The sequence below is a fragment of the Diadema setosum genome, chromosome 5 (genome assembly GCF_964275005.1).
Source record: "Diadema setosum chromosome 5, eeDiaSeto1, whole genome shotgun sequence".
In the NCBI taxonomy this organism is placed as follows: domain Eukaryota; kingdom Metazoa; phylum Echinodermata; class Echinoidea; order Diadematoida; family Diadematidae; genus Diadema; species Diadema setosum.
In genome coordinates, this window is record NC_092689.1 from 25118303 (window position 1) to 25145369 (window position 27067).

The 27067-nt window shown below is 38.8% G+C and overlaps 1 protein-coding gene across 1 annotated transcript in view; it reads right to left on the reverse strand.

The window, feature by feature from the left end:
- Nucleotides 1-27067, reverse strand: part of LOC140228644 (dual 3',5'-cyclic-AMP and -GMP phosphodiesterase 11-like) — a 159319-nt gene that overhangs the window by 22595 nt on the left and 109657 nt on the right. The window contains exon 7 of the mRNA XM_072308892.1: nt 4201-4271. Within this exon, the coding sequence (XP_072164993.1) occupies nt 4201-4271 (71 nt within the window). The remainder of the gene's footprint in view (nt 1-4200; nt 4272-27067) is intronic.

Sequence of the window (27067 nt, forward strand, 5' to 3'; positions counted from 1 at the left end):
TCCATCACTATTTTCTCCATCTCTTCCAACTCCATCTCCTTTCTTAACCTGCCTTTACCACACTTTTCTTCACACTTCCCCAGTATGCACAAAACTACATGGATAATACTAGAACTTGTACCATCTTCAATTCGTGACTTGGGGTATTTTTATGCTCAAATTGCGATTGATGGCATTTTTACAGGCTGGTTTCAAATGCTGATCCAAAATGCAGTTCACAGGGGGTACAAGTTTATGCTCAATTTTTTCGAGCTCGAGGAGACAACTTCAAGAGCATGCACTCTGCACTGTTGAAGAAATACAAACCCCTGTCAGAGTGAGCTGTTCAGCATTCGTGTTTATTTCACATTAACTGGAAAGACACTGAGAAGATGTAAGAATATAAAACTTTATACATGATTTTATGCTTCAATATGAACCATATTTAGACGGAATCACCGATTGTAAATGTGATTTCCATTTATGCTTCCCTATTAATGTGTTTAGAGAAAATTGCTGATTGTCAATGCACCTTTTTGTGTGTTTTGAAACAGCATTTATGTCAAAATGAGTTGGAACGCAACCATGTTTTCAATTAGAAGCATTTCAAAAGCTTGATTCTGGCAACAACAAAAAATAAATAAAAAATAGAAAAAAAAAAGAAGAAAAAAAAAGGTTGAGTATAAATGCATCCTTATGTTCAAGAACATGTAGCAGAGAGGGATTCGAAAAGACTTTTAAAATTGTACCTGTCCCGGCAAAAAAAGGCAGAAATGCATGCCAGTTGCTTTTTTTTTTCACAATTTCCTCACCATATGAAATAATATAATATAGTCCACATATTTCTCCCACAGCCCTGCCTCTCTGCTTACAACTAATCTACATATATATCACACAGCTGGAAACCCATCTCATGAGAATCTACCCATATATTTCATCCCAGTGAGATGTTTACTTGTGTGATTATCTGACTTTTTCTTTCCATTCATTCTAATTTCCTTCCATCTTTAATCATTGTAAGGACAACTAACCAAGATGGAGGATAATAAGGTAAATGCAGTACCTCTCTTTCACAGTTATCATCAGATACCTTCCAGTTCTTATGAGATGGTCATCTCATTAATGAGATCCATTCACAGGGTGACCTTTATTGTGTCCTCCCGTAATGTATCCAGGCAATCTTTTCCATTATCCTCTCTGACACACACACACGCCCACATCCCCCCTCTTTCATCTTCTCTCTCTCCCTCTCTTTGTCCCAGTCTCCATTTGAAAATCTTCTTTTCTATCCTCTTTATTCCAAAAGTCAGTATACTCATAATTAGCCTTGGGTAGTCTCAATGAGCAAAATGTAATCACATTGGCTACAAATCTCTGTAAGACTCTCCTGCCATTGTGACATTTTAGTGGGAAATATGAAAATAAAGTCAGAAACGCACAATGCTGAAAGGTTGAAGTCATCATCGTAGGAAGCAGAGTGACAGAAATAGCTAAGAAAATCTTGATTTTTGCCTGTAATCAGATTATGAACATTCCTCAAAATGCTGTCACCGTGAAGAAGCTCGCTGTGACTTAGTGTGTGCATTCGTACGGCTTCTTATTGGCCTGCCTTGATGGCGCTGCGTCGTCCGGGGGAGCGGGTAGCGAGAGGGAGAGATGCCTCCATGAATTTCCAATGAGAAGCCAAATGAGAGTAATTCAGAGAGACTAGTGAGAGTGGTTCAAGGATGCTTGGTGGCAGGGAAAAGTGAGAAGACAGCAACGGACTGGATGACCCCCTCCAATGATGCACTCTGCCCACTGACCCAGTGGGGGCCACGGCGGACACTCCATCAATACCAGTCAAAGATTACAGAAAACTCTTTCCACAGGAAATGAAAATGGCGATACATCTCACTCACATCCAATCTTGCTGACCATTTCTCTCTCCTCCTCCTCCCCCCTGCTCCTTCTCTCTGCCTCTCTCACCCTCTCGTGCTCTTTCTCTCTTCCTGTTTTTTTTTTCATCTATGCCTCTCATATTATGTAATCATCTCCTGACTGTTCTCATTTCTATTTGCACATATGCACCCTTCTGCTTTCAATTTCCTATCCTCAAAATGATTTTCTGTGTCTGCTACTTGAAACGGATGATACGCAACCAGCATCTCACTCCTTCATACTCATCCAAACTATTCCCTTTGAAAATTAACGTGTCATAAAGATCTCTCTGCAAATCCATGCTAATTTAATGGCTACTAGTAGTTCATACACTAAAACATTTTCTACTTAATTCTTAGAATTCTTGAATAAGTTTGCCTCTTCCTCCCACCCCCAAAGAGAAACCAGAAAAATGAATAAATTAACAAATAGGGGTCACAGGTAGCCTTGACATACATCCCTAATTTAAAAATTTCCTACCGACAAATACCACTATAATCCTCCTGCGTACATAATAAAGTCGAAGCCTGCTTTATGAATGCATAAGCAACGGAAAGTCTGAACAGAGCTCTCTACACTAATCCAACCCATTTGATGTAGAGAGCCCGGGTTCTCTGCTACACTCGCTTCAAATGTTGATTTATGCAGTGCAGAGAACATCTCACCACTGGCCACTGACTTCACAATGAGTAGAGGGGAAGAGTGGCTCGCTTCGGCCGCTACGTCCCATTCCCCGCTTACGTGCCGTGCATCGCCAATTGCGGGGGCAAGCAGGCATAAACTCAGGAATTGTTATTGGACGGATATCCTTGAGTGTTTTCCGAGCACCCACGACAAGACGGTAATTCCTTCTAGGCTAAGAAAGCCACCTCTCATCCTTGGGTAGTGGCACTCTGTGCTTTGATTTTGCAACTTACGTCAATCTTATGCCAACTTGGGTAAACAGAGAAACAAACGTCATGTCTTCCCGAGAAAACGTCAGAATGAAAATATGCTTTTTCGACACACTTGTTATGCATCATCGTGAAAATGAAAACTACACATTTATTTGACACCCGTCACTGTTCATCACACAAACAACACAAAATGAGTGTGGATGAATCATATCATACTTGTTACTGTTGATGATCCATATGTTGCAAAATTGATGCAACAGTTTGTCAAGGGAGTGTATCAGTTCACTCAGGCACTGAATGAAGAATTAAATTTTTCACAGAGAAGTGATTATTCACCTGAATCCTTAAAAGGATTGGTTACCTTGCTATAAAAGTGCATCCATGATGTCATTTCCTTTAGTATTTTCAATTTATTGATCACCATCTGTCAGGTAGGATATACTGCAGGATACATTCCCTCAAGTATGATTTTATGGCAAACCAGGTTTAATGTGGAGGTCTACTTTCTGCGTTATAAATTTGAATTCAATTGAATAAAATTGATAGTGCACAGTATAGGCATTTGATAAAAGTGAAAGGAAAATTATAGAGCAACATTGGAATTTTCAAGTTTCATATGATTCCTTAAGAAACTACTACAAGTCACTTTTACATATGCAAATTAGATTAAAGGGACATGGATCCTAGATTCAAGAGGGCATGATTACATGAACCCAGGTTAATGCATCTACCTTGCTCCAAACATCCAAATAAAATCAATTCGTACAGTGAGTATGTTGAAAATGGTTACTGTACATGCCATATATTTCGCGAGTCTAAATTTTCGCGAATCCAGAATTCCCAACGATTTCGCGAGTGGTTAAATTCGCAATTGTGGAGTCCTGTACTGAACGGAGAAGTATACACACGTACGTCACATTCATATCGGGATCAGAGTCAATATTTTCGTGTGTCTTTCAATTCCCGAATAGCACCTGACTTGCGAAATTTCCAAAAATAAAAAACCTCGCCAAATATTCGGCGTATACAGTATTCGTCCATTGTTTCTGGCTGGTTCCACTTCATACATAACAAGACAAAGTTTGCTTGCTTAGCTACCCATGGAAACTTGTGTGTGAAAACATGTAACAGGTATATAGCAGTCAACAGATTGTTTTATAATTGTGAGACTCACGATCTAGATAAGATGGAGATGATCAGTCCAGTCAAACTTGCACATACCATGCTTAACACTACGACAGTGAATCATTAATGACAACAGACCTGTACAGTACAAAGAGTCATCGACAACATCGACGACAAAAGGGTCAAAGATGACACTGCACAAAGGCATTATGTGAAAAGACTCATAGTAAGTGTGAAGCTTCCCTTTAAGACCATGAAAGAAAGGAGACAGCAGTCTTACCCATTGCCATTGTGTGGTCCTTTGTTCTCCAGGTCAGCCTGTTCCAGCTCAAACACTTGAGAGAAAATACTCTGAAGAGTGGAATATGACAGGAAAGAAAAGGAATGCAGTGAGGTGAGGTTACATATATATTCGTGATTCAAAATTAACAATGACATTGTATAATACAAATATCAATATATGCACAATCAAAGTCATACTAGGATTATATTTTTATAAATGCTTGAAAGAATGTCAAATAAGAGTACAGTGCTAGTTCTTTCATTCACATCATCAATGGGTCTCATTTTGAGAGGGTTAAAAAAAGAAGTGAGGTTAGTAGATGCAAAAAAAAAAATCATATATTGCAGATATACACACTTCCATAAATGGTTGCATTAATGTAATAGGAAAGAAAAAGCAACAGCAGTCAACAGGCAGATGTAATGTCATATTACAGCAATCAACACAGTACACTGAACTTCCTCAAACATGCAACCATTTATCTCCAAACTGGACCACATCACACATCGCAATAATCAGCATATGAGTAAACATATGGCATATAGAACAGCAGGTCATATTGCAGAGTGTATACACATATCACATTTCCAGTCCAGCTGTGAAGGAGAGAGTGAACTAATATATTCTATATATATTTGTTTGTCACCTGTTTAATGAAAAATAAGACATGCAGTCATTTTCTTAACATAACATGGAGTGCATGGTAGGAAGATGTCCATCCAACGTGGATACAGGATGAGAGGGCTTATCTAGGACATAGCAGAACTCTTGGAAATAGTATTCTTATACCACTACTAGATATGAATAAACATTTATGCACATATACATATGTCTCCCCTCTCTGTATTGACATGAATATGCATGTCATCATATGTGTGTGTGTGTGCATATATGTATAATATATATGAATATATATACCTCTTAGACACATCCGCTCGAATGAATGACCTTCTGACGTTCTTTACCCTTTTCAATTTCTCTACTTTTGATTCATTGCCGACACCATCCCTGCTTTACCAAGATCCAGTGAAGGTTCATAACTGCCCTTCTTTGTGCATTCACATGAACACAATTGTGAGAGACATTTTGGTTTTTACCAATACGAGGCACATTCTCTACTAGCTGATCTCATCAACCCAGTAAACAGTGAAACTCTAGACACTCAAAGAAACCCCCTATGCTCCCAAAACCACAGGACTTCCGGATAGTATAACACTTTGAGAATCCAGGGGGAGCGCACCGGGCGCGCCCCCCCCCCCTTTACTTTTTTTTTTAAAACAAAAGAAAAAAAAGAAAAAAACTGGGAGGGGGGTGTGTGCCCCCCCCCCCATAATATGCAAAGGCGCCCCCTCTTTATGGAATTCCTGGATCCGCCCCAGGCCCATGACAGTGTGTAAGCACAAATTGACATATGTAACTGAAAAAAAAAAAATGTTTTAATAGAGTCATAGACAAAAACAGGTATTATCAATTCCTTCATAAAAGTATGTAAAATGCAAATGTAGCATCCTTAAGTTTTATGTGTTTGCTTTGAAATCTTAAACTGTTTGATAAATCAAATCAAATCAAATCAAAACAAGTATTTTGGCTTTTGAAAGCCAAGAAGGGCACGTAACTGTAAAAACTGTGTATAACTCATGCTTGACTACCTTTCCATTGACCGCATCAAGGGTCATACAACTGTCAGTCCCTAGGCCAATTATTAAATGGAGGTAATCAACAAAATCTACCAGTGCCGATCAAAAAAAAAAAAAAAAGAGGGCAGATGAAGTAAAATCTTGTTGGTCTCTCAGACAGAAGAGAGACAGCAACACACCGTCACACTGATTCATCACACCACCATAAAGGGCCTTCAAGAAGCAAACCTTGCTTCAATATCTCACTGTGTCAGGGCAGCACAAACACATGGACCCCATGAACTACATCACTGCAGGACTCATATCATCCAAAGCTCAATACATTACTGTTCTCCAAAAAAACAAGATCTTAAATACCATTTCAATGTGCTCCACTGAGAGACAATGTAGATACGACTCTTGATCCCACCTGCTGATGATGGCAACTCAAAAAGATGCTTGAAACATTTTTGTCTTGTTAACCACAGCCACCATATCAACTATTTTTTACCTCAGAAAAGTCCCTCTTTTGTGCTTGCCTATATCTCAGTCATTATTCACAAATCAATTACAAGAATCAATAAGCCAAGTCCTCTTTTCCTTTTTAGTTACAAACTTGTTTTCACTTTAATCTCCCTAGCCATTTTTCACATGTCTCTTACATTCTCTGTATATTCTATCTCCACCTCCAACATGCATAAAGACATTCATTTTAACTAGATTCATGTTCAGACGTTTTTTCATCCCCCCCCCCCCCTTGTCCCAATCATCCCCTCCCTTACCACACAGAGTATTCCTAGCCAGGCCCAGAATAGTGCATACGCATTATTTCATAACAGATGCCAGCCACTACCAACTGGAGGTGCGTAATTGCCGTTAATAGCATCTCGCGATTTGGCCTCCCCTGTAGACGGGGCGCAGGAATGAGTATCTCCCAGGACTTACTGCAATGAGCCCTAAATAGCAGCCTGGGATCCCATTTCCACCAGCTATTCCGCACCGTGTTCAGCAACTCACAGGAAGAGAAATAAGGGATGGGGGAGGGGGTGATATGTAGCCATCCAGGGTAGGCCACAGTCATGACATTATTATCTGCTCCATTCTACTACCACTTGGGTATACTGTTATGTAGAGTTATCTGACATGTCCAGACAACTTTTCTGTGTGCAAAATATGGTTTAGGATGTCTGATTCAGCCAGACTATCATAAAATGAATTTCAAACACAAACATGATTTTACGAGATATTTTAATGAGAAATCTTGCTGTGTGACATACATATTGTACCAGCAGAAATGATAAGTACCACTCTTTCCCATTCAGAATACACAATGTTGTTGTGTTATATGCTTCTTTTTCATAGTTGTATTCATACAGAATAAAAATAAGTAAACTTTTTGATATAAGACATACAGTATCATTTTATTACCTGCACAAAACGATTATATCACAGGAACTTATCATGCTCAATAATGTCTAGTCACGCTTGTGGAGAAGAAATATAGCAATTCATCTTTCCTGTAACTAATGATGTCACAAAGTCAACAGAAGAACGTCTAGTCTAGTCTCTCTGCACTACACACACTGACCTTTACAGACACAAAGTTTCATCTTATTGTCAGCTGAGCTTTCGGCGGAACAGATTCCGGCACCCAGTGCAAACTGGGGCTTTCTCCAATTCCATTTATCCTAACTGTCTGCCTTGTGGCCCCATACGGATCACAGAAAGGCAATGCATAAGGCATGGATGCATTCTGGTAAATTGTCATGCACTCGCATGCTGTTGGTGAGCTCTGCAATAGAAGGTATTCATCAGGCTTCTCGGTGTCATTCCAAGGGCAATACCTCCAAAACTGACCATTCTGACTCATACGCCTGCATTTTGTTAACAGCAAAAGAAACATAAAATGCCTAAACCTAACCATGTACTAAATTTTCTTCTATTCAAATACCTACTCTTTTGCAGGACGAACAAAGAATGTATTTTTTTCATGATCATAAAATTGTTATTCCTAGATGTGTGGCATTAACCTTAACAATATTAGGCATATAGCACCACATTCTTTTACAGGTAACATCAAATGGCATTATCTCTTCAAAGCATCTATATCACTATCACCATCATTATTATCTCAAACACTGTGCTACTCAATGTAGTTAATGAATAACAGATATTATTATAGCTGTGCCTACACATTTACTATTTCACTGTCATATTCATATTGACACTATCAGACAGTGTGATGATCTATGTAAGATGTGAAAGAAGGAGGAGACCTTGCACTCCAACTGACCTGCCAAAGTGCATACATTCATTGTCTTGAAGCATGCAGTTTTTCTTACCCAAGTCTGCCTCTGCATGTTGAAAGAATTCAATACTTCAATATCAACCTGATATTACTTTCTTTATTTCAAGCGATCTGTTGAACAAAAACCCAAGACATATCTAATATGGAACAATGTTTGCTTCCTTTAAAAAAAAAAATGCCACAGTGGGAGAGAACCAAATTCAGTATGACGCTTCATTTTATATGTTGGATTGGCTCTCTAAATATATTTCCTTCCTAAGATAGGTGCAGTTGAGGTAGACCCTCATCAGACACATAAATATTCACAGATATAACACTCCCCATCCCCCCCCCCCCACCCCCAGTAGCTCACCTAGAAGGGGGCTAGATTATCTAGCATGTCCTCTCTCTCTTGTGTCTCTTCTGAAGCATATCATCAATCATGGCATGGCATAAAATGGCAATGTTTTAATCAACTCCTCAGGGTGGGTCTTCCAATGCCTGCCTAAGTGACAATATGTACGGGTATTTTTACGCTATACTGGTAAATGGAAGTGTGGCACTGTTCTGAGATATCAATTGCATATGGAAATGATCAAAACACTTTAAAATTGTTTCCCTGGTCTTTTTGTGAGCTCTGCATGACAGGGAAAGATAACCAAAACATTTCCTCAAATAGTCATAAATTTTATTTAGCATGCATTCCAAATATAGCCTATGTCAATTGAGCTTTGTGTTCACAGTAACAAGGGTTATACAAGGTTAGCAGATTTCCTTGTTTCCAAAACCAATAGGTTTTTTTTTTCTTTGTTATTGTTGATGAATTTAGTCATATATGTTTTCTTTCTTAAAAATATAGCTTTTATTAAGTTTTTAGGGTGATTTCTCATATCTGCCATATCATTGTTCATACATTTTACACAAGGCTGTGTGTGTGTGGGGGGGGGGGGGTGGACATCAAACTGAAATTTGCAGCACTATCTCTAGGATTAAAATTTTGATGTCCTTCTGATATTCGATGTTTTGGATATGTTTTCATAAGTATTTTTAGGTGCAAATTTGGGGCTTTAATAAAAGTAATTAATGTTAAAATTGCTAACTTTGGTACCTTGCACCACTGCCAAATTACTATTGTTTGGGTTTCTTTTGTGTGTATTGTCATTATGCAAAAAGTTCTTCAAATAAGAGAAGTCTTCTGTCTGATCTGTAAGGCCTTAATCCAATCCCATGGTGAAATGTTCGTTAAAAAAAAGAAAGAAAGAGCAGCAGTTGGATACCGAGAGTAACATGCACTGCGCTCAGAGGAAACTAGTTCTTTGAGGCATTCTTTAAAATTTCAAGTGATTTTTTTTTTCTTCTAATTCCTGGTGAGTGACCTCAATCAACTAGCAGATTATTATGTCAATTTCAAAGCAGGTTGGTGTTGCACATTGCAGAAATTTGTCTTCTTAGTTCAACTTTACATGGCTTGTCTTGTTGAGGAGGGTAAATGACTAAATAAAACCAATAAACAAACATATAAATGAATGAAAATAAAATGACAATAGTGTCAGCTTGGCTATTACTCTAGTCTCAAAGCCCTTGACACAAAGGTGTTAATGGTACTGGCCTCAATGACGTCCCATGGAAGTCCATTACATTGTTTTACGGTCCATGATGGTCACTTGCAAAGTACAGATATTTGCAGGGGATAAAAACTGAAAATGATAACTTATTTACTGGAAATAAGTACACAAACTGGCTTCTTCCTGTATGTTGTAAAGGCATTTCACACTTATGGCATCCACAAAAAGTCAATGTCTACTGTACAATGTACCATAATGAAAAAAATCCATTGGAAAATTTGACCCAATTTTATCTATACCGCCTCTTTTCACACATAAGAAAGATTTTTTTAAAGAAATACCACAGCTGTGTGATATATTTTTATTTTTCTGTGCTAAAACCTTTCCAGTATTGTAAAAATATAAATGTACCGTAACTATATCCTCTGTGATATGACTTTAGCCTACAGTGAAAAGCATACATAAAATGCTGAAGCTTTCTCTACACTTTTGACATTCAACTGTCTTTCAAATTGTTTTCAATTTCATCATGAACACAATACAAGCGAATCACAGGATGTGCCATGTCATTATTATCATTATAACCAACCATTTAGATACAATATTCATAATTCAACTATATCACTGTGCTTACAAAAAAAAAGATGAATGCACACAAACAAAATAAAATATTATTTAAACAATCCTGAAACACATTTTACCAAAATGTAACATTTCCAATTGATTTGGGCACAGGTTTATTTTCACAATATTCCTATTCGAGTGTTCGGTTTATCCTTTAAAGATCGCATCTTACTCTCTATGCCACGATTTCATCTCAACCAATTGTTTGCTTTCTGTGTGTGCATAAGCACCTCTCTCTCTCTCTCTCTCTCTCTCTCTCTTTCTCTCTCTTCATTCTGTTCCCCATCTCCCCTTATCTTTCTCTCACTCTTTCTCTTTCTCAGCATCTCATCCTCCTCCACACTTGGAATGTTTGGTGTTTTCTTTCATAAATGCATGCTTTCAGATCATTCCTCAACTTGCGCTGCACTTGAAGGCTGAAGAGATGCGTCCAGCTTTGGCAAACTTGCTGGGGTAGAATCACATTTCCCTCAACCAGGCATTCCACAAATAGCAACCAAACACTTAAGATGTTGGCTATCACCAACAGGAAGTATAAAACTCCGCCCCTCCCTCTCCCCCCCCCCCCCCCCCCGCCCCCCAAGATGTAGGATGAGGTGGTAAAATTGACACCAGAGTACAGCCTGGCTTTTCCCAATCATATGAGTCTGTTTTGTTAATTCCAAACTCTGAGGCCCGAATTCATGAAGGTGGTACAAATGAAACCATGGTTTAAACCATGGACAAAAACCATGGAGCGCCAAGTGTCGCATGGAATATTTTGTTACAAAATCAGTCATTTCGTCAATAAAATGATTATTTTGTCACAAAATGACAACATTTTTTCACTAAATGAACATTTCGTCCACGAAATGCTAAATGAACATTTCGTCCACGAAATGATAATTTCGTTAACGAAACAGTCATTTTGTCGACGAAAACCAATTTCGTAACGAAATATTCAATGCGACACTTGGCGCTCAATGTTTTTTGTCCATGGTTTAAACCATGATTTTATTTGTACCACCTTCGTGAATTCGCGCCTGAGAGTCATCTGGTGGCAGAGTTCTGTTTTACCCACATATTCTCACTTGCTGCACCCTATCTGCATCCCCATATCTGCCTTGCTCATCTGCCCCACCCATCGGCCCTGTCTAGCCCTCCCAGACCATGACTCACCCAATCCGCCCCTCCCGATCCTAAACCAAGCCAACTGAGAGGATAAGAAGCAGGATCCAATAGCTCATCCTGCACTAATAGATGTCATGTACAAGCAGTCTCAACACTGTCAGCATTCTGTTGTGTTGTTTTAAGTTTATTCTATTCCACAACCAACACCAAGAGCATAAATCTAACAGACACGGCACAATGCAAATGCCCACTACTTTCAATAGTACATCAAAAAACCAAAAAAAAAAATAATTTGACACACAGCAACTCATATCTGTCATACCTTAAGAACTGGCAATGACTTATGAAACCATGACCTATGATATGCTATGTTTTATTTCCCTTTCATTCAGAGTAAGAAAACAAGAAAGGTGTCCTTTTTTTTTTCAAGACCAGAAGAGGATATAGGGGCAAAGTTTGATTACGATCAAGTCCAGAGTTAGAAGAACAGAGCAAAAAGATGAGTACAGACATCCTCACCAGTGCTTTCTCCTGCAAAAAACAAACAAACAGACAAACAAACAAACAAACAAACAAACTCCAGAATCCAAGAGTATTTCCAAAGACTATTAGTGGTCAAGTGATGCAGAACGGAGAGAAGATGAGGGAATTAAACTATGAGGATCAAGGAGCAAAGTCTTTATTCTGAAAAATTCATTAGTTTGTGGTGCACTGCCACCAGGCATACAGCCAATAAATAAGATATTATACATCTCCAGTGAAATAATCCCCTCCACCCAATCACCCAAACACACACACAGACAAAGGGAATGCACAGAAAAGGAAACATCTTATGCTGGATGTATGAAACATATATTGCTAAACAGTGACTAGGTGTTATCATTTTTATTGCCATCATGAGAGAATCCTAGAGTTGGGAAAGAATGGTGGAGGGGAAGATACCGAGAAAAAAGAAAGGGGGAAGGCAGGGGAAGAAAGAGGAAAGAGAGGAGGAGAGCAGAAGAGAAGGAAGGACAGACAGAAGAGAGATAGACAGGAGAAGAGACAGAAAGAGAAAACAGAAAATGGAAGGAGTGGTTAGAGAGGGAAGAAGAAGGTAAGAGAGAGGAGAGGGGAAGAAAGGAGGAAAAATGGAAAGAAAGAAAAAGAGGATGACTGAGAACAGAGACAGAGGAAAGAAGAAGGAATGAAGAGGAGTACAGAGAGGAGAGGGACGGAGAGAGAAGAAAAGGAAAAGAGATATGAGGGAAGGGGAAGAAGAGGAGGTTTAGGAAGAGAGGGATAAATAAGAAGAAGGAGAAGGGGAGAAGAAAACAGTTGAAGAGGGGAAGGCGGGGAAGGAGAACGTGAGAGAAGGGAAAATAGATGAGTCGTTGGGAGAGAAAGAGGAAGGGAAGAAGGATTGGAATGAGATGAGGGGGAAGGAGCTAGAGAGAGGAGGAGGAGGAAGAGGAAGAAGGGGTGAAGTGAAGTGAAACTGGTTAATATAATCCAAGCAACCATAAGCAAGCAAGTCATCTGGCTAGACCTCTTCTGCCTTGTTTCTGAACACATCACCCTTTCATGCATTGCCTTGGTCTCCAAAGGCCGCTCAATCCCACACCAATGAGCATCTCACACATTTAATCCATCCCACTTTAGGCTCCTGCATGGTGTGAGCGTTTACCGCGACACCTCCGCCTCGCGCTTTCACCCCCTCCCCCATGTCTTGGGTCATTGTGTGCTCAAGAAAGGCAGATAGTTACATTCTGGCCATAACGTTAACAGCTACACTGCAGCATGAGAATAGACACCATCAACGAGGAATATATTTTTTCATTTCCTCGAGTGAAGTATGGCGTATTCACGAATATCTTTCAGAAGTAGGAAGTATAGAATTATACATTTCAACAGATTTTGGCAAGATAATTTCTACACCATACCTGGTGTTAAATTAAATCAATCTCTTCCAGAAAGATCTACCATGATCCACCTCCTTAGGACTAGGAGTGAAGATCCTATATCATGTACTTTTCTATTCTATCATTCATCAAATCCATTTCTATTACAACAGCAAAACCCTTTGGACAACAGGTTCAGAGAAGTTTATCATAAACTATCAGATTGTAGCAGAAGGTCTTTACTAAGAAGTGTCTCTATAATTAGAGTCCTTCTGCTGCCGAATCTCCCATTGTATTTGTGCATCATTATATTCACAGTTGAAAGGCCATTCATGAAAATAAATACACCACAAAAATTTCAGTTACTACAGTATTTGCCTGATGTTAACCCCTTCCATATGACATGTTAAATTCCTGACAGACTTTGTACAGGCCTTTACAGATCTAGTATGCAGTGGGTTTATGTCTTCTCACCACCAGACATCTACTTCCCCTAATGAACTTCTTTGATTGTACAGATAGGTAAGACAAAGTGGCGATACTTTAGAAAGTCATGTGAATAGCAGCCACGAGATGATAAACCAGTCTCCTGGTTGTTTGCTGGATAATGATATCCATGGAAACAACTAGGTTTGGGGCCATGGTCAAGTACAACAGTCCTACCTTGCGAGGGTGAGCAATGCAGCAGCGACATGTTTGCTTAACATGCAGTAATGGAAGATGGGGAAGGATATAGACCATGGCGGGCTTGTCGGGGGAAGAGAGCGGGAGGGTTTGAAAGAAGAGGGCAGGAGGGTTTGAAAGGAGAGGCAAGATGAAAGAGGCGCCTAATGATCGACTCCTCTTGAATTAAGCAGATCACAGGAGCAGCAGGATCAATTTCCTGGGCCGATTTTCTCACTGTCGAGTGGTATTGAAAGAAAACAATCATAATGGGCCGGCGGAGATAAGGGCAGAGGAGGAAGAGGAGGAAGGGGAGAGAAGCGCATGAGATGTCTCTTAGGGGCTTCACACTACAAAAATTTCTCATTTGTAATCATGATTCTGAAATGCTAATTGCAAATGACAGTGCATACAACAGTGCTGTCACAAACTCCATGTCCCATCCATCAAACACACACCTCTTGGTGTGTTTAACATGCATGCAAGAATATGTACATACATGCACTCATCATGGCAGAAGTGAAACACATGTCAAGCTTAGATCCAATGCCTCACTCACATTTTAGAGGTCAAACCATTCTCACTGGAAATGGACAATCACTCAAAACACAATTGCTCAGCACATCCTGACCATAAATGGGAAAACATGATTTGTGAAACATGTCTGGAGCAGCATAATTCTTGTTTGCACTCAAACTTACACAAATAATTTGATCACCAAGAAAGGGGTTTTCTACACAGGTTTCCAAACACATTCTTTGTACGTCTGACAAATCTCTTAGAAAGACTGTGAGAATGCATACAATTTGCAGTGCATGAGTGCAGAGCACATGGTTGTTTGGTGGGACGACTACAAACGGAGTAGAGCACACACACACAAGACTCTGGGGTGAAAGGTGGATGTCTTGAAATTGAGCTATGCAGAGAATATTAGGATTGGGGTGTGGTTGATCTTGGGACTCATTGCGGGTAAAGGGAGGACAAACTGCTGTAGAAGGGAGAAGAAAAGGATGAGAATGATGGCGATGCTCCTTGCTGAGGATCTGATCAAAACAGGATGCTGGAAATGAGGAGAAAAAAAGGGAGAATAATGCCTAGTGTGGATCCAGGGAGACCTGGGGGGCGTTTCATCAACGAGTTCATCAGAGGTTTTCACCGACAAATTTGCTATCAGCCAATCAGACGCAAGGATTTCAGTAGCTTTTAACAGTTGTCAGTGTAAATCACTGACAAAAAGTTTCATGAAACGGTCCCCAGGGCATGACTAAAAACACAGGAGGAAGTCAACTTCATCGACAGAGGTATAAGAGAGAAGAAGTAAAAAAGGGAAAAAATTACCAAGAAATATGGATGCTTTGATTTTCTCTTAATTGACAAAGATCAAACAAAGACTGATGATGTCAGATATGACTTTGAATGCAATGTCATATAAGGGGAAAATGAACTTTGGAACATTCCTTTACCCCTGTAACCTGAGATGTTAGAATAAAAGGTCAGGACAACAAATCAAAGACACTTGCCCCACATTTTCTTTTTTTCTTTCAGGAAAGAGGACTGAAGGGGAGATGATGAGAAAGATATTGAAGGGAAAGCATGAAAGAGGAGCAGGCACAGGGGATGGGAAACATTTCTGGTGAGCCAACACCATATGATGTACGTGGAGACAGACAAAGATGCGGGAGTGATCCCTCCCGTCAGCTGGGCCAAAATAGAGGGGCAATACCCCGCAGCTGGGGGATCAAGACACCCAACCTGGCCCGAACAGAACATCAAATTCGGATGGCATTCATTAAAAGGGCAACCCACACTACGACATAAGAGAAAAACACCAGGCAAGAATGACGGGGACAATCTTGAACAGACCGAAGACAAATATGCAGATTAGCTGACAGGACCAAAAGAAGGAGGACCTGGAAAGCTGAAAGAGAAGAGACTGGAATAAATTCTTGGGCCATGTGTGGGTATCGGTGATTACTTCCTTGGGAGAGAGACTGGAGCACAGACAGCTGGGTAAATTAGTGTGATGAGGTGGAGATGAAAGAGATGCACATACCGTGACAGAAGAGGGTGGGGAAGAAAGGGCAACCGCTGAGAGACGCCAAACATAGCGGGAGATGGAGGATGGAGAGGGGAGCAGGAGGGGGGCACATACGGGGAGAGAAGTACAACACAGATTAGTGGAAGAAAGCTATCAAGCAATGAAGCATACAGACTGAAGACTGTATGCATAATGACGCACGGGGAACAGAGACGAAAGATGTACAGTCAACTTCGGATACCTCGAATTCGTCGGGACCGAAGAAAATGGTTCGAGGTACGTGAAATTCGAGGTACGCGAAATTCGAGGTACGCGTACGTACGTCGAATTTTCTTCGACTTATCCGACGTTTATCGATGTTCAACATGGTATCTGTTATAGTGCCTACCGATTGTTTGCATGCTTGTCAATTGGAATTGAATCGACTTTTATGTGAATGAATTGAATGAAAATCGGAATTGAAATCAAAATGTCAGAAATGAAGATTTTGGTGGCCCTATCGCGCCACCAAAAAAAGTCGGATGCTTGCCTTTACTTTTGAAAATGAACAGCGGTAACAATCGGCTCCGTAAGATACTAAAATAAATGTCGGATGTTTGCTCATACTTTTGGAAATGAAAAACGATAAGACTCAGCTCCGTATGGTGCTAAAACTAACGTCAGATATTTGATTTTGCGTTCGGAAATGATTAAGGACAACATTCGGCTCCGGAAGACGCTGAAATAAATGTCGAATATTTGCTTTGACGTTCGGAAATGAAAATCAATATTCAACTCCGTACGATGGTTAGATAAGTGTCGAATGTTTCCTTATACTTTCGAAAGGAAATAACAATAACATTCGGCTCCGGAAGATGCTGAAATAAATGTCAGATGATCGCTTTTATGTTCGGAAGTTCCAGTAACATTCTGCTCCATACGATGCTAAAATAGCTGTCTGATGTTTGCTTTTAAATTTCGAAATGAATAACAGTAACATTCAGTTGCGTTCATTGGTAAAATTAATGTTTGATGTTTGCTTTGACGTTCGGAAATGAGTAACAATAACATTCAACTCCTTACGATGATAAAATAAATGCTGGATGTTTGCTTTTACGATCGAAAGTAAATGGCAATGACATTCAGCTCCGGAAGATGCTAAAATACATATTGCTTTTACGTTTGGCATGTTTGAAAGTGAATAGCAGTAATATTCTGCCCCATATGATACTAAAAAAAAGTATTGGATATTTGCTATTACATTTCGAAATGAATAACGGTAATATTCAGCTACGTTTGATGGTAAAATAAACGTCTGATGTCAGCTTCGACGTTCAAAAATGAAAAACAGTAACATTCGGCTCCGTACGATGATAAAATAATATTGTCAGAATGATTCATTTAACTTTCGGAAGTGGACAGCAGTAAAATTCGGCTCCGTACGATGATGAAATAAATGTCTTATGTTTGAAATGAATAACGGTAATATTCTGCTTCGTACGATGCAAAAATAAATGACAGATTGTTGCTTTTACATTTGGAAATGATTAACGGTATTAATCCGCTCAGTTAGATGCTGAAACAAATAGCGGATGTTTGCTTTCACGTTTGGAAATGGATAAGGATAGCATTCAGCTCCGGAAGATGCTAAAATGAATGTCGGTTGTTTGCTTTTACATTTAAAAATGATTAACGGTAATATTCGGCTCCGTAAGGTGCTAACAGACTGATAAATGTTGGATGATTGCTTTTACAATAAGAAATGAATAACGGTAACTTTCGGCTCTTTACAATGCTAAAACAAATGTCGGATGCTAACAGATGTCGGCAAATGCTCCCACTTTTTCATTTCAAACGTAAGTTTTGACCTCCTAAATTTTTAGGTATCAACTTTTATAATAATCTATACGCCTATTTGCTAAATCTTAAAACACAAAATAAGATGATTGGATTTTCTGATTTTAATTTCGAGTAAATTCTACCACCAAAAAATAAAAATCAGTGATACTGGTGGCCCGATAAAAGTATTATGGAACCCTGTCTATTCTATTCTTCATTATGCTCGGCCTATACTTCCACATCATATTCCACAATATTTTCATAATCGCATTGCTGGAAAAAAAATCAGTGCTTGCGTTCTCGGGGAAGAATAAATGAAACATACTTCGTGAAAGGCAAAAAAATAAAAGTTAAAAAAGGGCACTACGCAGGAGATCGATGTTTGGACAGTGGACCGTGATTAATGCCAAAGATATAACTGATGTCAACACCCAACACCTACGCAGGTGCGCCACGACGGTTTAGAAATCTACGCGCGCGGTATGACTACTAGTATCATGATCAAGAATTAAAACACAGTGGTTAAAGAAAAGAAGACGATGGGCAGAGCGTAGTGCTATCGTAAGCACTCCATTGGCAAGGGTGCTATGTGCATACCGTGTACGTATGTAGGTAGGTGTTGGGGATTTTTCTTGTCAGCTGTGTACCGGGTATTTCTTTGGGCGCGCGATTGTTCTGGTCGGGAATATTTACAGTCGAGTGTGAAAAGATTTGTGACGTCTTCTTCGCTGTCCACGCGCGCTTAATCGGAGATGCTGAGTGATGTTGCAATTCGATTCGAGCTACATGCTGGGAAAAACAATAAGTTAATTAAGATCGGGGCAGTAGATTTCACTTCGAGGTAACCGAACTTCGAGTTATTTCTTCGAGCTACGCGAATTTTAATACACGCAAACTCCATAGGAACAATCGGGACTTTCATTTTGCCCCCGAGGTAAGTGATATTCGGCTTATCCGACGTCGAGGTATCCGAAGTTGACTGTATTAGGGGAAACGTCTGGCATGGAAAGCCCTCAACTTGGATAGCCACAATCTGGCGTAAGTCAAGGAACCCACTCTTCCCACTGTGGAAGAAAAGAGCGTAAAAGCAGAATGTCACAGAAAAACACAATTTGCAAGGTATGTTAGGATCTAGATTGGAGAATAACGTATTCAACTGTGTAACAGAAGCTGTGATGGCAAGAGAGATTTGTATGAAGGAAACCAGTTCTGCAATAGCAGAGCAGAAGCAGGTATGGAATAGAGGATATTCTTTATGGTACAGAGGATGGTCAAAGTGTGAAATGGGAGCAGAACCTTCTGCAATAGAGGATGGTTAGAGTGTGAAGTGGTAGTAGAAACTTTGGAATACAGAATCATTAGAATGTGGAATGGGGGCAGCATTATAGGAACACACACAAATAGCATACATCATATATACATTTCATCAAGAAGACATGACTGGACATAGAGCAAACTCACAGGGAAAAATCACACATGGAATCATGATATAGCAATACAGCAGGTAAATAGAGAGAAGAAATGAAATAAAGAGGATCCAGTAATAACAGTGAAGAAGGGAGATAGTACTACAGTGGGCCAGCTTGTAACATTACACAAAGAGAACTCTACAGTATGTATTGAAGAGATTATCAAAGATCCGGTAGTGTGGGGAAACTATGCAACGGGAAGCTGGCTTGACTCGGCTATGTTCGCAAATTCCTGTAAAGAATCGTGTATTACTTTGTACACAGCACACAAGTAGCTGAAGAACTTTGACTTTAATTGAACAGTACCAATGACTGTAACTTACTATCACCTTGCCAATCCTACAAAGTCCTTTTTTTAAGACATATCTCATCAAAACAAAAGAACCACTCGTGGAGTACAGACATCCACCAAGCAGCTTATGTCTACCCATACACGGTATGCTGAAAATTGCCCTAAATCCCACAGAAGACTTTCTACCTCATCTGCTTCGAGTTTCCCTTATGCTGCACCTCGAGTGCACCTTGAGTGCACACTCAGTGCATGAATGCACACCTCAAATACGGGCAGCTTGAACTCACTGCACCTCGAGTGCACACTCAGTGCATGAATGCACACCTCAATACGGGCAGCTTGAACTCACTTGTTTATTGGCCATATTTGCCAATGATAATCCTTCAAAACAATTTAACAAAATCCTGAATCCAGACCATGGTCCAGATCACAACCAAAATTTAATCATCTGTTTTTGGTGTCATCCAAATCTAATGACAACTTTTTGAGTTATTTTGCAAACAAACATATATAAACAAACAAGCAAACAAACTAGTATATGTAAAAACATGACCTTGGCAGAGGTAATTATCTCAGTTCTAGCATTACAATTCATTGCATTTTGCTCCACTCACCTTTCATTCCATGTCAGAATGTTAATTGGTGTTACCTCAGAAATATTCACAAAGCAATAAACAAGGATTCTAAATGACATTCCACAAATTCAGTATTCCCCACAAGAAAAAAAAGAAAGGAAAAATTTACAGCAAAGTCATCTTTGGAAGATTTCCATGACAAGAGATTTAGTAAGTCATGCAATTATACAGGAATATTGATCATCTATAAAGAATGGTTTCATTTTTTAAACTTTGAACTACCTCTGAATCAGTCTGTTTCATGTTCCCCAAATCTTGCCATTCCTATACACAATGCGACACTGCAGTAACTTACCTAATGCATCCTGTACCAAGGTAGTATCATAGACAAGGATGGATAGGGACAGTTATGCAGCCTATGGCCCGAATTCACGAAGGTGGTACAAATGAAACCATGGTTTAAACCATGGACAAAAACCACGGAGTGCCAAGTGTCGCATGGAATATTTTGTTACGAAATCAGTCATTTCGTCAATGAGATGATTATTTTGTAATGAAATGACATTTTGTCACTAAATGAACATTTCATCCACGAAATGATAATTTCGTTAACGAAACGGTCATTTTGTGGACGAAATGACCAATTTCGTTACAAAATATTCGGTAACAAGATATTCCGTGCAACACTTGGCGCTCCTTGGTTCTCGTCCATGGTTTAAACCATGGTTTCATTTGTACCATCTTCGTGAATTCGGGCCTATATGTTTCCTTGGCTCGTGAATGTATTAAAACCTTGCTGCCTAGACCAAGCATTATCTGAGGGCACTATGGTACAGTGGGCGAGGCACTGTGGTACAGTGGGCAAGACACTGGACTATTGAACGGAAGTCAAGTTCAAACTCCTTGTAGTCCTTACATCCCTCTCTTCTGTTGGAACTCTCTACCAGTCCCGCTTTGGAATTGTAACAGCCTTAGTACCTTCAAATTTTAACTGAAGACTTATCTTTTCCAGCAACTTCGTGAATGATATGTGACACATTGTGGGAACCGGGTGCCTTTGAATGTTTCTACAGATAAATGGCGCTCTATAAATGCTGTTTCATCATCATCATCATCATCATCCTTGGACAAGATGTTGTACACACATTGTCTGTATCAATCCAGGTGTAAAAATGTGTACCTGGCAATGCTTGGGTAATGATAATAGAAGGGACCTCTGGTGCTAACACTGAAGGGGCTACCCTGGATAAACCGGACCACATATCAAAGTACAGCACTTAAACATTTGGTAAGTTACCTAAAGATGAGAAGCTGCACCTCTGGTATTGTAAGCTTTAACTTACAATGTTATTTGGCATACACACACCCCTAATTTGAATATACTCAATTAAAAATATATGCATATGCTTTCATTTCTGGGGCAAAAGACCTGAAGAACTGGCTAGTTTTGATGCTCTGCTGCTACTGGACTTTTAATCTCAAACATACACATAAGTGTATACAGTTAGACCTCATCAATTTCAGAAGTTAACTTAATTCTCCCACTGCAATAGTGAAAATGGAACACTAAAGAATTTCATAACTTGGCCAATCCTGCGTATACATGGTACAGTATGCTTCAAGTCAGGGAATTTAAATAAACAAGGCCAAGTAAAAAATTGAAAGTAATTTCTCGTCCCAAATTTTTGGAGAGAGGTGATTTCGGATGTCCCTACTATTTGATATCTTACGTCCCTATTTTGTTTTATATAAACCCACTGCATACATGGGCAAGTGCAAGCTAGCAGATACATCTTATAATGATTTTAAGTCTTGCACAAACAACCCCCCCCCCCAAAAAAAAAAAAAAAAAAAAAATCACAACCCAGAATATTTGCATCTGAGTCTACAAAGTCAGATAAAAGTTGAATATTTGCCATTAATTTTGGCACTTCTACACATTTTGGAATGATTTTACAGTGCTGCTGTGTACATGTACAAATCATATTTGTATACCGACGGCTGCGCTATACCGTGTGTGTATTGTACATACTGCACCTGCTTGCAATGAGTACAATACAGAGCTTTCAATTCAAGCGATTGAGTTATTCCAAAATGTATCTGTCTTCCAGTTCTACCAGACTTTGGAGACTCAGGAGCAAGGGCGTTGGGGTGTGAAATATTAACAGTGATTCTGTACTTTCGAAAATCATTTACGAGGTGGTATGAAACCACACTTAGTATCTTGGTTGGCACGGTATAGCGGGCAGAGTACAATACCAACCGTTGAAATCAAACGTAATACTAACGTTAGTGTGCATACATGATGTGCGAAGACATATGTGCATTCACAATGTACAAACGTACACGTGCTGTGATGCTTTCTCAACACCTCACCACATGCAGGCCCACAGTATAGTGGCTGGTTTGTAGATCACTCTAGTGGTACAATATATAGGTCCTAGTGGATACGATATTACTAGAGGATATTCTAATGCAATGTATGCATGCCATTGTGATCTGTAGGTGAATTTCTGATATTTTATCGGCCACCCTGAAGTCGCAAATATCCAAAAAGTTGATGTGCCACCTCAAAAAAGATGCAGACAAAGACATGGAACACAAATTTCGATATTTTCATCACCATTTTGGAAAAAAAGTGGATGAAAGTAAATAGTAATGAAATTGATATGGCACCAAAGTCAGATGCACAAGGACGAGAAACTACTTTCTCTTTTTTTATCTGGCTTAATATCCTCTTGACTTGTGGTGATATACAAAATATAAATGACTCATTTCTCCAACACGCTCAACTGGGATATAAATGATGAATGTAATTAGTCTGGTAAAATGCAATACAGTCAGACTATGGAAGTTGATCGTAATTTTCATTTTAAACACAATTTTAATACACAGCTTCGTAAATGTTGCCATGTATGAACTAAATGCACATGATGAATGCACAAGAATTATTTCATTTTATGAATAGCTGCAGGGTACATCTCTATAAATCATTTATCTTCAAACAAAACTTCCTGTGTAGGAATTGGCCAAAGAAAACTTACATCACAAAAACATGGCTCCATACCATCCATGAAAGCTGAACATTTTTGTGATGCCATTATATTCAATATTCATTGTCATCAATAAAGATGTGAATCAATATATCCATTTTCTATCACCCACTGGCACTGCAAGCATTCAATTTTCATTTGTTCATCAAGTAAACACCAGCAACAAAATGGATATACTGATTCACATCTTTATTGATGACAATGAATATTGAATATAATGGCATCACAAAAATGTTCAGCTTTCATGGATGGTATGGAGCCATGTTTTTGTGATGTGAGTTTTCTTTGGCCAATTCCTACACAGGAAGTTTTGTTGGAAGATAAATTATTTACACGAGTTGGACATTGTAAAGTGCCTAATTCCTACACAGGAAGTTTTGTTGGAAGATAAATGATTTACACAAGTTGGACATTGTAAAGTGCTTGGTAACAGAAGTTTAGATTGGAGAGGTTTGCAAATGATTAGCTATATAGATATAATAATCATGTCAACACACTTTAATAGACAAGTGCTAATAAAATCATGGTGAGTTAAGGTAGGTTTTTTCACACTTCTGACTGATAGGCATTTATGTTAGGTTTAAAATGTTTCCACATTAAGTGGACCATTCACTCAAAGGGCACCTTCGTAACTCTGAATTCTCATCATGAATTATATCACACTATTTTTTCTGGGACAGCACCACTTAGAAATTACAGTACCATCAGGCAAGTCATGGGTCTAACCAGAGCCTGTATACTGCGTTGTCACCTCTGCTTTCAACATTTTGCATTTTCATTATCACTTCTGACAAGAACAGAAAACATCAGCAAGCTTGAATTCAGAAGTGAAGATTAAAAAAAAGAGAAATATTGACCCCCAATATACAGGGAAATTATGTTCCTCTTGATTCATGGTTCGAACACTGTTTCTTTGTTCCAGCAGTTATATCATAGGCAACTCCCATTATAACGAAGTTCTCGGGAACAGCATTTTTCTTTCCATATATCAAAATTTTGTTACAGCCAAAAAAAAACAAAAAAAAAACCAAAGAATGTAAAGATATATAGATATATATATATATATAGACATGTCCATTATAACAGGAGTTTACTGTAACACATCAGGAGGGCATTTCATCAAGCATTTGTCACTGATTGTCACTGACAAATCTGCTCTCAGCCAATCAAATGCAAGGATTTCAGTAGCTTGAAACAGTTTTCAGGGACTGACAAGTTTCGCTGCCCTGATTTCATTTTCATTCTGTGAGTAAGCTATCACTTTCAAGCATACATTTTTTTTTTTCAAATTAAAAAAAAAAAGGACCTCAGAATCAAACATTGCTCTAAGTCACCCAAGCCAAAAACAAAACTTCACACCATTCACCTTCCACCCACATCACAATAAAGGAATTCTCAGCAAACCTTAACACTCTCAGGGGGCGAGGGAAACACTGCACATCACTGCAAACTTTTTGAGGCTATCTTTACATCATACCAATATAGGGCACAGCTCAGGAAGAGACATGTACACACCTTCAACACCCATAGATCTTCAACAAAAAGGACCTGGACTAGAAGGCATAGACTAGGCCCTGTAAACAAAGGGAATATCACACACGTACAGGGAGGGGTGGGGCAAGTACATTGTATACATATATAAAATTGTGTAGCATATACATGTACATACTAGGCAGAAGTAAATAGTTACAGGTACAGATATAGTTGAGCACTTTCAAGTGGGATTATAAGGATATATATCTGTCAAATACCAATATATGAGAATAAGCATGTATACAACTCTGAGCTGTCATGCTTAAATATACCACAATACCCAAAGCAGAAACTAAGAACCACTTGAACTTAATCAGAATGTAACGAAATGGGATAGATGCTCAGTCAAAACTGAGTTGAGACAAGGGAGTAGATCAACTCATAGTAATATCTTCATGCAAAGATTGTTGTCATTTGTGTTGTAGTAGTACCCTTTGCCTTTGTAGTACATTGCAGGGGGAAGTCAGTCACTTAAAATATAATGTTACATTAGTATATGTCTTAACAGGATATGCAACGCAAACAAGGGGTGAGTACGGGGTGCATAACCTGTCATGAACTTACAGAATGATACTTTGCAGCTTTTAAGGGAGACGTGGCACATTGTAAGTGTTGGGGATAACATTCAAAATGTAAACTGCACCTAATCTGACCCATCCTGACTAATAGTCCGAGGTCCATGATCCCAGTCTGCATTAACACGTGCATGAAACAAAATCCTTCTATCATGAATGGTGGTATGCAGGATGTACAATCACCATCACTATTGACATCTTTGTGTCTTCTTGTGTGTGTATTATACAAAAACACATTTTAGAAATGAATATATACATATGACAACTCAACTACAGAAATGAATATTGATAGGTATATCCTGCACTTATCAGTCTATGAATGTTTTGCAATTTTTTGGTGTTTCAGGATTTCTTTCTTAAATAGTTGGATCTTTTTTACATCTGACCATCAAGCTCGGATTTAATTTTATACACCAAATTTCATTGATACAACAGGTGCCATAACTTGTCAATGTGACACAAATGTTCAACCCATTGGTGTAAGGATGACATACCTTGTCCGTCAGTCTAGTCCTGTGTCTAAATGAGCACTGAATATTAACTTGTATTTAGAACCAGTGGCCTGTGAAGCATCATGGTATTCTAACTCTGACCACACCCATAGACCCACCCCCTGTCCTATTGGGTTTCTTCTTTATATATTTTTCCTTTGTTTGTGAACAATGCAGCCTTGATAGTGATACAGCAGTACTCTTCTCAAACCTCAAAAATAAGAAATGAATTCCAAACTCTAAAAACTCAACAAAATAGCAGGCTTAAAGTCCCTCTCAACTCACAAAATGTAACCCAAACACTAGCTTTCGTTCATGCTCTTCTCTTGCACTTAATTTGTAATGGAACATTTACTCATTGTAATTATTTTTTAATGAATAAGCCTCCTGCCTTTTTACTTGAAATTTCATTATGTTGAGCCAACAAAATCTGATTTGTCTAATTTCAGTATAATCAGAATTTTTACAGTTTGCAGTAAAAAAGGAACACTATATAGTCTAACTTATAAGCATATATATTCAATGTTAGCACTAACTCTTAACTAGATTAATATTCATTATGACCACATTTCCATCTTTATCCTTAAATTTAAGCATTATTTCTTTTGCTTAAGCACTTAAAACCTCTAGTTTTATGAATATTTTTGTTAACTTTAAGATTACAACAAAGTCATTTTCATTTTTCACAACGTATTTGCTATATCTGGACTAACTTTTTAGTGTATCTTTGCAAAAATGAAAAAAAGGGAATCAAGAGAAAGTAGATATTTACCTAAACTTAATTCTCTCCTTATATACTGCACAAGATATGGTAAGAAGTTTTAATACTTGAGAGCTGAAAGGTGGTATAGGATTCTACTTTCGTCTGATGGATTCTCCAGATCTCTTCACTTCGTCAGGTATTGTATGTTTGTGGGTGAGTGTGATAAGTATGGTGATTATGAAAACACTGGATACCAGCACACCACATACACAGACGATGAGAACGAGGCTGGGGGTAAGTCACGGAACAAGACGTATGAGTAGATAATAGGGTAGTTCAGTGGTGCAAGCACTTCAGACAAGGGACAATGTCATATCACCTGGTTCAGGCAGTCATCAAATCAACCTGTCATGTGGTCATTTTGTTTCCATTATTGGGTCAAACTGAATACGTTCCTAATGATATAAACGGTTTACACCCTGATTCTACTTCAAAATCTCATCATTGAAAGTTTCTTTTTCAGTCTCTTGAGTCTTGATATTTCACACTGCAGGGTTACATACATGTAGGAT